At 27.7% G+C, this 12,711-nt stretch overlaps 1 protein-coding gene across 20 annotated transcripts in view; it reads right to left on the bottom strand.

Moving 5' to 3' along the window:
- The window catches only part of LOC118191434 (uncharacterized), a 587,182-nt gene that overhangs the window by 154,509 nt on the left and 419,962 nt on the right, over positions 1-12,711 (bottom strand). For 15 of the 20 annotated variants that reach the window (XM_085821953.1, XM_085821952.1, XM_085821944.1 and 12 more), the window contains 5 exons: positions 12,493-12,555; positions 8,011-8,028; positions 4,644-4,868; positions 2,887-3,047; positions 1,489-1,700 (listed from right to left, as the gene is read on the bottom strand). In XM_085821953.1, coding sequence (XP_085678079.1) covers positions 1,489-1,700; positions 2,887-3,047; positions 4,644-4,868; positions 8,011-8,028; positions 12,493-12,555 — 679 coding nt within the window. The remainder of the gene's footprint in view (positions 1-1,488; positions 1,701-2,886; positions 3,048-4,643; positions 4,869-8,010; positions 8,029-12,492; positions 12,556-12,711) is intronic. The other 5 variants (XM_085821948.1, XM_085821940.1, XM_085821943.1 and 2 more) reach the window with 2 other exon arrangements.

The following is a 12,711-nucleotide window of genomic DNA, read 5'->3' as shown; positions in this document are numbered from 1 at the left end:
CAATGAGAAAAATATGACAAAGAAAAGCAACATCTACAACAATAGTATATAATATTCATTTGCATTTTACAGGAATTTATTTCTGGTGCAACATAATATATATAAATGACATATATTAACAAATTTCACTTTCCTTCAAACAAAAATTTCATAATTTTACATTTTCTACTGTTGCAAATCTAAACTGGTAAATTCTTCAAAAATTAGTTACAGCACATTGGTACTTTCTCAGGATTAAATTTTATACATAATTCAATTTGCTCTAAAAATCCTCTAAAAAATTACTTACTTTTCTATTAATATATTCTAAATTTATTGTGATTAGGTTACTTTAATAATAAACTAAATTACTTGTACTATAATATACTAAAAATCTATTTAATAATTACTACAGTATCATTACTTTGTGCAAAAGATAATAATGAGTCAGCATATGTAATTTCCTTTTTTTCTGCATCTCTGTAGTCAAATGGAAGCAGATTAATCTAGCTGTCCCTTATTGCAGGATTTGTAATACTGTTTATTTTTAGATCTGAAAAAGCTCTTGCTTCATAACAAAGTAAAATTTTTTGAAGATTTCCATTAGTAAGCACTTATAATTTAATCAATCTTTCAAATAAAAATGATCCTGAGATTGAATTACATAAAATAAGTAAAAGCTTATTTGATGCCGAACACTTAATTAAAGGGATTTGGATGCTAATTTCAGATAGATACAATTAGGTAACAATTTAAGTATGTCTTTACATATGCATACATTAAAAAAAAATTTTTTTTGCACTATTTGGCTACTTCTTTAGATGAATTTGATCTATTTATTCAGGGTCAACTTATGAAAAACAAATAAAAAATATCTATATATTTTCAACCACTGAGACAGAGTAAAGAAATTAAAATCTTATTTTTAGTATATACAAGGTAAATTTAGAAGTTATAACAAGAATATAAAACCTATTTCAAGTGATATGATTGTTAACAAAGTGATTCCACACTGATTAGTAAATAAAATTTCAGCAAATGAAAATTTCAGCATTTTCTAATGCTTTACACATTAGTAAAAAGTGTCTAGCTCTTGATTGCTTTGATTTTCAGACTATGAGTATATTAAATATATATTGGAAAGATACAAAAGTAACATCACCTTAAAGAACATATAATGCAAAACTTGCTTATGAAGATTCAAAGCTTCAAACAGTTAACAGATGGTATTATAAATATCTTTCACATGGCAGAAAAAACATCTAATTTTGGCCAAAGCAACTGTACAACTCTGGACAACCATCTGCGCTTATTTTTGAAAGGTTTTACCTTTTCTTTGGAAGAAGCAGTTTTTCTGCTTACAGATGGCGTTGGACTATTATTTATGCTTTTAAGTTCTGATTTGTGCTTCAAACAAGATTTCAAAACTGGTTTATGATTAGCATGTACTTCATCCCCCTGAAAATTCTCTATTACATCAGAGTCACAACCAGGGGAATTGTTATTTACCTGAAGCCCAACTCGAATTTTTTTAGTCAAAGCTCCTTCTGGAAAGATCGCTTGGACTTGAGGCACAACAGTAGAGCTAACCATTCCACCTTCGGGACCAACTCCATGCACTTCTTGGCGAACTCTTGTGACAATGGCAAAATACTGGGGGAAATCTGTTGTCAGGATTCTTGTGATTCTATTGGTGTTAAGGTCCTCAAGAGCACTCAGTTCTGTTAAGTTACACAGAATCAGAAATTAGTTTCTACCTAATATGCATAAAAGCTAACACTGAAAAATTTTTAAAGATTTCTAACTTTCAGACATCCTTAAATATGTATTGCTTGAATAAAAACTGCATTTTAAATAATTTGTGATGCAATGCATAAAAGTGTGAAGATTCTCAGTTTACATAAATTTATGATGCTAAAAATTTAAGTGTTGTAATTCTCTCAAAATTTTGATTCATAACACAATTAACTGAATGAATTTATGAATATTATATTAACAGTCTTCTAATTTATTTTAAACCTATGCTTGGCAAGCCAAGTCTAAAGTGATTATACTCAGTCTGATTAAACCCAACTTCCAAATTTATAACCTATGCAAAAGAGAAATCCTGCTAGAAAAATTTTCTGAAAGTTTATAGTTTTATCGCTACTGAAGTTAGCAATGGCTACTGTTCTTGTTGTAACGAGAATGAAATTCACTTTCTCATTCTCAAACCAGATGGAAAGGAGTAAGTTGAATATTACTATAGGTATTTACATTTTAGCATCATTTGTCTCTATACAAAATTAACTGTGACTATAGTATAAAGTACCTTTCTAAAGGAAAGAACAGACTAAAATTTTAGTTGTTCACAATTTGTTACAAAGATCTCAAAATAAAATGCATAAATATCTCTATAGCAAATACATAAAGGAAATTTATCAACAACCTTTTAAATGATATAAAATGTGCACTTAAGCTCGAAAATTTTATTAACATATTTCAAGGGACTTATTGGCACATTAACATGACATAATACATTCATGTAATGTATATAATAAGTCCTAAATTGAAACAATAATTACCGTATTTTTGTAGAAGCAATTAATTAGAAAAGCCAAAAAAATGTCTAATCAATATAAGTATATTTGATTTAATTTAATAACAAAAATTAATACATAACTGATCATTTTAATTACTGCATAGAGTTGTAATTTATAATATAATAAAAAGTTTTGAATTATCAGTTGTCAAGATTGGAAAATATAATTTTTTATAAATGAACTCAACACAAGAAAGATAGGGGGTAGAATTGCCTTAAACAGAAAATAAAACTTATTCATTTTCAAACTTGCTGTTAACTACACATAGCTATGAATAAAATAATAAGACATAAAATGGCAAAACAGGTTCAAAATAAAATATTACCTTCTCCTTCAAAACTTTCATTTAAAACGTCTTGAACGGCTTCTTCAGATGCTTCTAGTGTGTGCTCTCTCCAGTTTTCTCCCGTATCACTTCTCAATATTGTAATTTCTCTTTCTTTTCCTCTTGTAGATGCAAAATGAGGTACTTCGATAATAACTGGTCTGTTAAATAAATTCAAGAATCATTAGTTTAACATGAATTCTTTTTACTTATATATACACACATGTGTCATATATAAAAATAATTAAATATGAAAGACTGAATGTCATGGCAAAAGAGATTATTTATGCAACTAATACACTGTAATATGAATGACTGAATGTCATGGCAAGATAGATTATTTATGTAACTAATACACTGTAAACTTTAAAAAAAATTTTTTTAAAAAACTTTAAATTGCATGCTTAGCTTAGAGAGCTTAGAATATGAAGATATAAAAGAGTGAAAAAGAATATCTGCTAATAAAGTCTTCATAAATTGTACTATAACTACAGCATCCATAAAATTACTGCTTGATTTTAAAAAGGAAAATCTATTAACAGTATATATGTTTTTTAGGAGGATGCATTACAGTAAAGTTTAAAATATTTACATACTAATTTTTTTTATTGATTTAGTTCTGCATTTAGGTAGATTTACAATACTGATATTAAAATACAATTTACAATACTGATATTAAAACTGAATACTGCAATTAAAGTAAATACAATATGACCACTTTCTTATTTCAGCATCTACAAAAATCAAATATAATTAGAAAATAAACATCCTTTGTTTTGAAGACTGTGTAATGGACATGATTAATACTATTTCCTGGGTCATGATTTGAAGTACATTTAATAATCTTTTTTTTAATAAAAAAATACTTTGGTATGTGATATTTTAGAATAATAAAAATATGGAAAAGCATTTACAAGCTGTCTTAAAGCAGAACATTTTCTGGGATGCAAAACTATATATAGGATTTAACCTTGAGCTTGAAGGGAAAGACGACAAAATGCCTGTGTTGATAACATGAAGGTAAAGGAAAAATTATGTAAATACATATTTATTTACTTATACATAATAAAATACTCTTTAAAGATTTATAATCAATTTACTGAAAAAAGAGTGGCTCAAATAGTTTAAAATAGAGTAAAAATAATTATGAACTAATTAAATTAATTTCTAAGTTAAAACACCAATTTAATTTCCAAAAGTAGTGAAATATTATTAATTGTTGTTTATTGAATTAAGATTTAAAAACTATATTACATCAAATTAATAATTAATTATTTTTAATGAATTAGGTACTAAACTATTGAATTTTAATAAGGATGATTTTGATTTCATCGATCTTTCCTTTTAATACATTGTACTACATCTGCTCATTACAAGTATTCAATGGTTTCAAGCACTTAAACATTTATGGAAATTTATAAGTGAATTAATGAATAAATAATACCTTAACAAAATTAATACTAAATAAGTTCTAAATCATATTAATTAAAGCAACAAACTTGTAAAAAAATTAATATTAATAACAAAAATATTCCATTCTGTACTAGCTTTAGCAAGATGAAAGTGAAAAATTTCTGAACATCCCAAGGCTTGCCAGATTTGACATAAATAAATATACAGTTAACAAATTATGCAATATATATTTATACTGAAGTTTAAAACAAAATTATGCTTAACACTACTCCGGACAATTAAAAACAAAAATTAAAATTTACATTATTAGAAGCAAGAACATAATTTTTACTTATGAAGCTCACCCGAGAAATCTAGCCCCAACTGGTCCCATTTCAAGTATACGTGATGCACACGCTTCACCTTCCATTAAGGGTGGTGGATGGATTAACTTTTCTTTTCTAAGATAGCGGCAAGTTATTCGCATGGGCATAGATGCTTTACGAGGTGGTATGATGACTCTCACACCTGAATGTCGACAGCCGCGCATAGCACCACCTCGTGCATCAACCATGAAACTTACAAGAAACCTGTAAAATCATTACAACATTTTAAATTAATAACAGAACTAATGATACTGAATTTGAGAAGAAAATTATGACATATATATATATATATATATTCCATTTAAAATTAACTAACATATATATATATATATTCCATTTAAAATTAACAGTTCAGGGCATATATTTCACCTACACTACATTAACCTTTTAACTGTCATGCCCGAGCAGCACTGGTGTTCGAAAATGTCACATCCGAGAATTACTCGGGGTAATTTTTTTCTTGAGTGCATCGTATTGTTACACCCGAATATATATCAGGAGACGTTTATTTTGGCTTCATCTCTTTGTCAAACCCGACTGTATCTCGGGAAAATTTAATGTGCGCTTAATTCAGTAGATGGCAGCACTTTACTGAAGATTTCAAAGGTTAGAGGTTAGAAGTTCTTTGGTTCAAAGTGCGCGGGATCTTTTTGTTATAAAATGGTGTCCAGTTCTTTGAAACGTTATATAGATGATTTATATTCTTCAACCGAAGATGAAGATTTTGAAGGTATCGATACTAGTGACTCAGGTGAAACTGAGGAGAGTGACATTGAAAGTAGCATTGAATCAACGGATAGCTGCGATGATGATATAGGAAATACAAGACACTCTTGTGAAATAACTGCTTCTGGCCGATTAGGTCCCCCGTGGTTCCTTTTTATAGGTACTCCAGGTGTAACTCTTCCTGTAAATATAAACTACGCTCCTTTAGATATTTTAGAAATGTTTCTGGATTCAAATCTAATGGAAATAATTGTCAAAGGAACGAACAACGATACAGAACAAGAAAGAAAAGCAAATTGGGCAAAGATATCAAGGTGCTCCTGCAGTAAAAAATGGGATCCCTACAAATGACAGAGAAATGAAGCAATTTTTTGGGCTAATAATTCTTCAAGGTATTGTCCGAAAACAAAATCAGGCTATGTACTGGTCTCATCGAAGGATTTTGCATACTCCAGTTTACTCAATAATGCCCGTAAATCGTTTTATTTTGCTTTTTTGATATTTACATTTTTGCAATAATGAAGCTTGAAAAAAAAAATGATTTTCCAAATCCAAAACTTTGGAAGCTGTATAATGTGATAGAAAATTTACGGGAAAAATTTTGTAATTTTAACATACCGAAAAGTGATGTATCGGTTGATGAAAGCTTGATGCTTTATAGAGGAAGGTTATCTTGGAAACAATATATTCCTATCAAACGTGCACGATTTGGAATCAAATTTTTTATGCTTTGTGAGGTGGAAACAGGGTATATTTGTGACTTTATTATCTATACAAGAAATAGTACTGTCTTCAATCAATTGTATACAAATTATGGACTTTCTACAAAAGTCGTCATGCACCTACTCCATCGCTTTCTTGGAAATGGTTATTGTGTGACTGTAGATAACTATTACATGTCACCCGAGCTTGCAGATTTACTTGTAGCCCAAAAAACAGATATTTATGGCACAGTAAGGATAAACAGACGAGATTTACCTACAGAATTCGCTAAAAGAAAATTACAAAAAGGTCAAATCATAGCTTTTCAAAGCGTTAAGATTTTGGCTATAAGGTGGAAAGATAAGAAGGATGTGTGTTTGATGAGCAGTATTCATGATACTTCCATGGTCAGCCTCAAAAATAAAAAAAATGAAGATATACTCAAGCCAAAGATTCTTTCTGACTACAATCTAACTATGGGTGGCGTAGATTGCTGTGATCAGGAAATATCCTTTCATCCAACAATCCGAAAACATCAGAAAAAATATTATAAAAAGATATTTTTACATTTACTAGACAAGGTACTCTGGAACTCATATTTGCTCTAGAAAAATGTAGTTGAAAAACGTATTATATTTTTAGAATTTCGAATCTAAGTTGTAGAAGAGCTTTTACATAAATATGATGATGCAGCTTCTGGACAAAAGAATGTTGGCAGACCACCTACAATAGATAACCCTTCCTGTCTTACTGAATGCCATTTTATATCCCATATTCCTCCTACTCCTTTGAAACGTGAGCCTGCAAGACAGTGCAAAGTGTGTTGTTCGAAAAAGGATAAAAATGGGAAAAAGATAAGGAAGGAACCACGATTCTGGTGTAGTGATTGTGGAGTTGGTTTGTGCTTGGAAAAGTGTTTCCAGTTGTACCACACAAGACTGAATTAATGAACTACTAATAGTTTTTATTCCCTTTTCTTTATTTTTTTTCATTTATTTATTTTTTAGAATATATTAGTAATACAATATTTGCTTGTTACAACTGCATGATAAATTTTACCATGACAATAGCATAATTCCATAACATCTCATTAAATTATTTTGTATTCTTCACTCATTTATCAAACCACATTCAAGCACATACATTATGAATACTTTTTATGCATTATGCAACAAAAAGAAAGAGAAAACAAAGGGAAAAGCAAGAAAAGAATGTATTGAAAAATTTCATTCATTACCAATAATCTAGAAAAATTATTTCTCTTATTTATTTGTTTTTTGTAAAACATACAAATTAAAAATGACACAGATGATAATTAATTTTTTTGCAGATTATACATATAACTTGATCTGCACATTCCTGAAACACAAGGTCCTTTTTAAAAAATAATTTTTTGACATGTATTGTGAAATGTGAGAGAATGATTTCTATAATACTTTAAAATCATTTCAGTCAAAATAAACATAAAAGAAAACAGAAATATAAACAAAAGTTTCAAACAAAAAATTTTAAATTATTAAGCACATTAAAATGAAATAAACTTATCATAATTTAGCACATAAATATTCAATTAAAACACTTTATACATAACAGAATAACTGACAAATAGAAATTCATAAAATATCAAGTGTAAAAATTCTTGCTCATTAATTAATTAAACTTTTATTACAAAAACATAAAAAAATCAACTAAACATAATTAAGGATATTTTTGGCTAACATTTAAAAATTTGTACTTGAAAAAATTTTTATTTCAAGGTTTTAAAAGAACCTAAAAATGTACTGACTATTTCAGATATTTGATACATATTTGGAAATTCATATATAATTAAACTGAACAAATTCACTTCACTTTAATGTATTAATGTAAAGTTTCAATGATCTGAAAAGTGTAACACATTAAACAAATGTTGACTTACGTTTTCCATTTTAGCCTGCTGTATATGTCCATGCAAGAGTTAGAAAAAAGGAAAAGTAAATATATTAAACCAATGTGCAAGAAATGAAAGAACACATATGTTAGTGTATGTTAAATAACAGATCAAGTACATATCTCAGTGAAAATATTAATAACAAACCAAACAAGATGCAATTAGTAAATGAACAGAATAAAATTAATGATTCAGTAGTAAAATCGTTTTTTCAAATTTACTTTAATTTTTTACTTTGTGTATAAAAATATATATTTTACACAGGCACCAAACCACAGAAAACTTTGTTTTAAATTATTACTTCTCATGAAAAAGTAAAAAATTTTGTATTATTAAAAACAATTATCTAAAAAAAATCTAAAGGTATATCAGATTTTAATTTACTACTCATCTACAGACACAGACAAAAATCTCTCACAACTTCTCTTTTTTAAACACAATTCTCTGCTGAAGCTTAAATATGTTTACAAAAAAATAATTTTAATCTAATTTTGATCGAGTGAATAAGAGTCACAATTAAGCTACATTTATTTTACAGAAATATAATCAGAGAAAATCAGGAAAGTGTAAGCTTTCATGCAAAATGAGAAGCAAATACAGAGAAACAGGCTGTAAAAGTTTGCCTTTTCTTTAAAAAGATACTTTAAAAAAAGTAAACCTGTGTATGTAATTTAGTTTTCTAAAAATTGTTCTTGTTTTAAGTAATTCATAAATTATTTCTCATATTTCTTTTACTTACACAGAAGGTGTTTCTTTACTCAATATGAGCTACATTAAAATTGCATGATAAATACAAAAATTCAAAACATTAAATTTAATAGAAATTTTTACTTTGTACTACAAGGTATTTATCAATAATTTTTACTTCCTTGTACGAAGTAAAGGAATTATTGGAACTGTGAAAAGTTTTGGATATCATATTTCACTGAAAATATTGATGCTTTTGAATAAATTTGAGCAATGTTTTTGTATGACACTTGTATATAGGGACAGAATAAAGGACTCTTCTTCCCCAAATGAACTGTAAAATGGATTCCAGAGAGTTTTTTTGTTTTTTTTTCCATAACATCTGCACATACATATGTATGCATGTATCTCACATAACTCAAAAATGAGTAGCCTCAGAACGTTAAAATTTTGTACATAGGAACTGCTAGAGCATGTAGTTGTGCACCTCATTTTTTGGTTGCAATCAGTTGCAGCAAAAGTATATTAATATACATATATATACAGAGTAAGTATATATATATATATATATACTCTGTTACCTTTCTCGTTACTCTGTTACCTCAGTTTTTTTATTCTTATATTTTAGTAAATTCTGCATTTTTTGCTTTAAAAGTGATTGAATCATGTTGTTCTTATGTTCCCGTTTAGATTTTTGTGCCTTTAGTTAATCTGCATGCAATAGTTGTAGAATTGTCAACAATTTAAAAGCTTAATTGGCGAACTAAGACTAATGAACTGTCATTTGAAGTTCAGAAGAATAGTGAATTAAGTCAGTTTCTGCACTTTTAATGTCTTTTTGCCAAGTTAACTTTCAGTTTTATGCACCAAAAAATCTGCCTTCTTGCTTGCTGATCGAATTGTTTGTTTCTGTTTAGAAACTCTAATTTTAATTGCAAAAAAAGTTTTTTTCTCATATGTTTTAACTGTATTAGGTGTTTTATGTTTTTCTGTATTTTACAATTTTTAATAAAGATGTTTTTAGTTTTTATGCATTATTGCGTTGCCATGAAGTGGAAATTGAAATAACTGAATGAGATATATATCTCTAATGAAATTCGAGGAAATGAATTGGAATGAAATGCAGAAAAAATGTGTATAATTTAATAGCCATATAAGGAAGTTATGTGATGTCAGCATCAGATTTTTTTTACAGTAAAATGCTTAATCTGTATATCACTTTTAAATTTATTGTCATAAAATTTTCTATAAAGCAGTATCAAATTTACAGTGAGAAATTTTACATCACTAAAATTTAAATATCTTTTTCTAATAAATAAATTATGTCTAAATTAAAAAACATTTAAATACAAGTTTTCAAAAAGAGAACTATTTATACATATATTTAATTTCCAGTTTTAAGGGTTCTTACTTTTATGGGATTTTTTTACCTAAAAATCTGTATGAATGTAAATAAAGAAAATCATGCGATCTTAAATATCAATATTCAATAAAGCCAAATTAAATACATCATTTGCAAGGTGAAAGTATAGTTACAGAACAAACTAATGATTCATTTTAATTTAATGATTGATAATTTAATAACATTGTGTATATATACATAGAGAGAGAGAGAAAGAGAAAGACTGTGTATTTGTGTGCATGCATGTGTGTGTGGGGGGGGAATAGAATTTGACAAGAGTTTTTGAATATGAAAATTCTAGATGATATAAGATTTTTCTTGATGTATGTTTATTGTTCCAGATTCTTAGTTTTCAATAAAACTTCAAAGAATGCTGTCTCTAAGCAGACTGAGTAACTATAATTGGCCTGAGGCCATGACTGCTGTAAAGACACAAGATTGCATTGAACAAAGAGTGAAGAGTTACAATTTCATTTCAAATATATGACAATCACCACTCATCTTTGAAAAAGTATCAGTGAACCAAAATATGCCCTAAAGGTATGTTTTTATTTTTTCACGTAGTGCATTGCTTATATTTGCATGTTTTGTTTTGCTTAGACTCGGTCTGCTCAAAATACTAATGTTTTTAAAATTTGTTTATGTTTTTAATATTATAATTTTGCAATTTTTTATACTTCAGCCTGTAGGGGCTGGATTGATAAATTGTTTTAATTGTTTTGAGAATATTTTAAGTTTTAAACTTTATGATTTATTTTCTTATTTTGTGTCACCAACCTCTTGATGACCATGCAGGAAAAGATAATTTCTTATTTCATTTCTGGTTTTGACATGTAACCCTCACTTTTTTTGTAGTTTGCCAGAGTGCCTTTCTGTGTCCCCCCCCCCATTTTCACATGTATTATTTATTTCAAAATGAATATGTGATGAATTTCAAACATATTATTAACTTTTAATTTATTTTGCATTATTGCCACCACTTTCAGTATGCAAGTGGATTACCTTTTGAACTGATTTTTACTGTATTTATTAATATTTAAGTAAATATATATATATATATATATTTACACAAACATTAGTAAAATTTCTTACATATATGTTATATATACATGAAATTTTATCAATTGCATTCAGTAGTAGACAAAATTACTTCTTGGAAGAGATTAAATTTTACAGAAGAAAATATTCAGGATGAATAAAAGAGCAAAAAAATTTTATTAAGATAAAATGATAAAACATATATGAAAGTGCTCTTTTACTTCATAAGTAAAAGTCCATTTTACTTCATAAGTAAAAGTCATAGTCCTGTGAAAATTTTGTAGGTATAACGCTGATTTTTGTTGTTTGACTTCTGAATTAATATAACATTATATTTAATCAAAGACACTGAACAGATTAATTTCAACATTCTTATTTTTTATTACATTCTTGCACCACACATAATATATAAATACACTTGCTTAAAATTAAAATGATATCTGTTTAATTTTTTTTCAGTTGCACTTTTGTATAATATATATAATAAGTATGTAATATGAGGATTACTTATGAGGATAATTTTAATTTTAGAAATGTTTAAGTACAAAAACATTGTAATTGTCTCATCAAAAATTTAGTAGGATCTTTACTTCAATCTGATATATTAGTTCTTTCATGTAAATAGCTTTATCCTGTAAAAATTAAATAGTTCAGTTTCTGTAATAATTAAATCTTTTCAATTAAAACAAGGCAGCCACAGTTTTATATTCTACATGAGGCATATGTTAGAAAAAAGGAAACACAGAAGTCTTCTGTTGCTCAACATTGTTGGTCCGAAAATCACACTTTCAATTTTTCTGCTCCCAAAATTATTCAAAAAACATCTTCCATTGGAGAACTGGATTTTCTAGAGGCATTTCACATTCAAAAAAATCTTTCTGTTCTAGTTAACGATCCTAATTCCAATCCAAATTTGCCTTCGGCTTTTAGAGAAATTATGTTTTAGTTCTGGTTTCGCCAACAGATGGCGCCACTTGCTTATTCTTGTCCAGGCTTTCTTATCTTATCTAATCATTATTTATTATCTTGTTCATTTGCGGTTTTGCAGCTGAAGATGATGGTTCGGTAAAACCATCGAAACTAGTCCTGTGAAAATTTTGTAGGTATAACGCTGATTTTTGTTGTTTGACTTCTGAATTAGTATTTATTCGGCGTGTTATTGTGTCTTAATTATAATGTTATATGTTAAATGTAACAAGACACAATGCATTTTTAAACATACTTAGATACAATTTCAAATAAAAATTAGGATAACTTTTTGGTTCAGGGATATTAAAAAAGCAATAAAATAAATCATTCATGCAAATTAAAAAATAAAAATCTTTATAAAATGCATTGCCAACCTGCTTCGCAACATGCCTTTTGGATGAAAAGAATAGTAGTAATCATCATCCCAACTAAAACTTCTAAATAATTAATAAATGAAACCAGAATTAAATGTGAATGACATTCTGAATGAATAAATAAAACTGAAGTTAAATATAAATATTTTAAATAATTCATAAATGAAATCAATATGTACGGCATTTAAAATGTGCATGCTATCAAAATATATAAATAAG

The sequence above is a fragment of the Stegodyphus dumicola genome, chromosome 8 (assembly GCF_044657685.1).
Source record: "Stegodyphus dumicola isolate Sdum_Otavi_A_Nest chromosome 8, ASM4465768v1".
Taxonomy (NCBI): Eukaryota; Metazoa; Arthropoda; class Arachnida; order Araneae; family Eresidae; genus Stegodyphus; species Stegodyphus dumicola.
The sequence above is the reverse complement of the archived record's forward strand: the minus strand, read 5'-3'. Positions and strand labels throughout refer to the sequence as shown.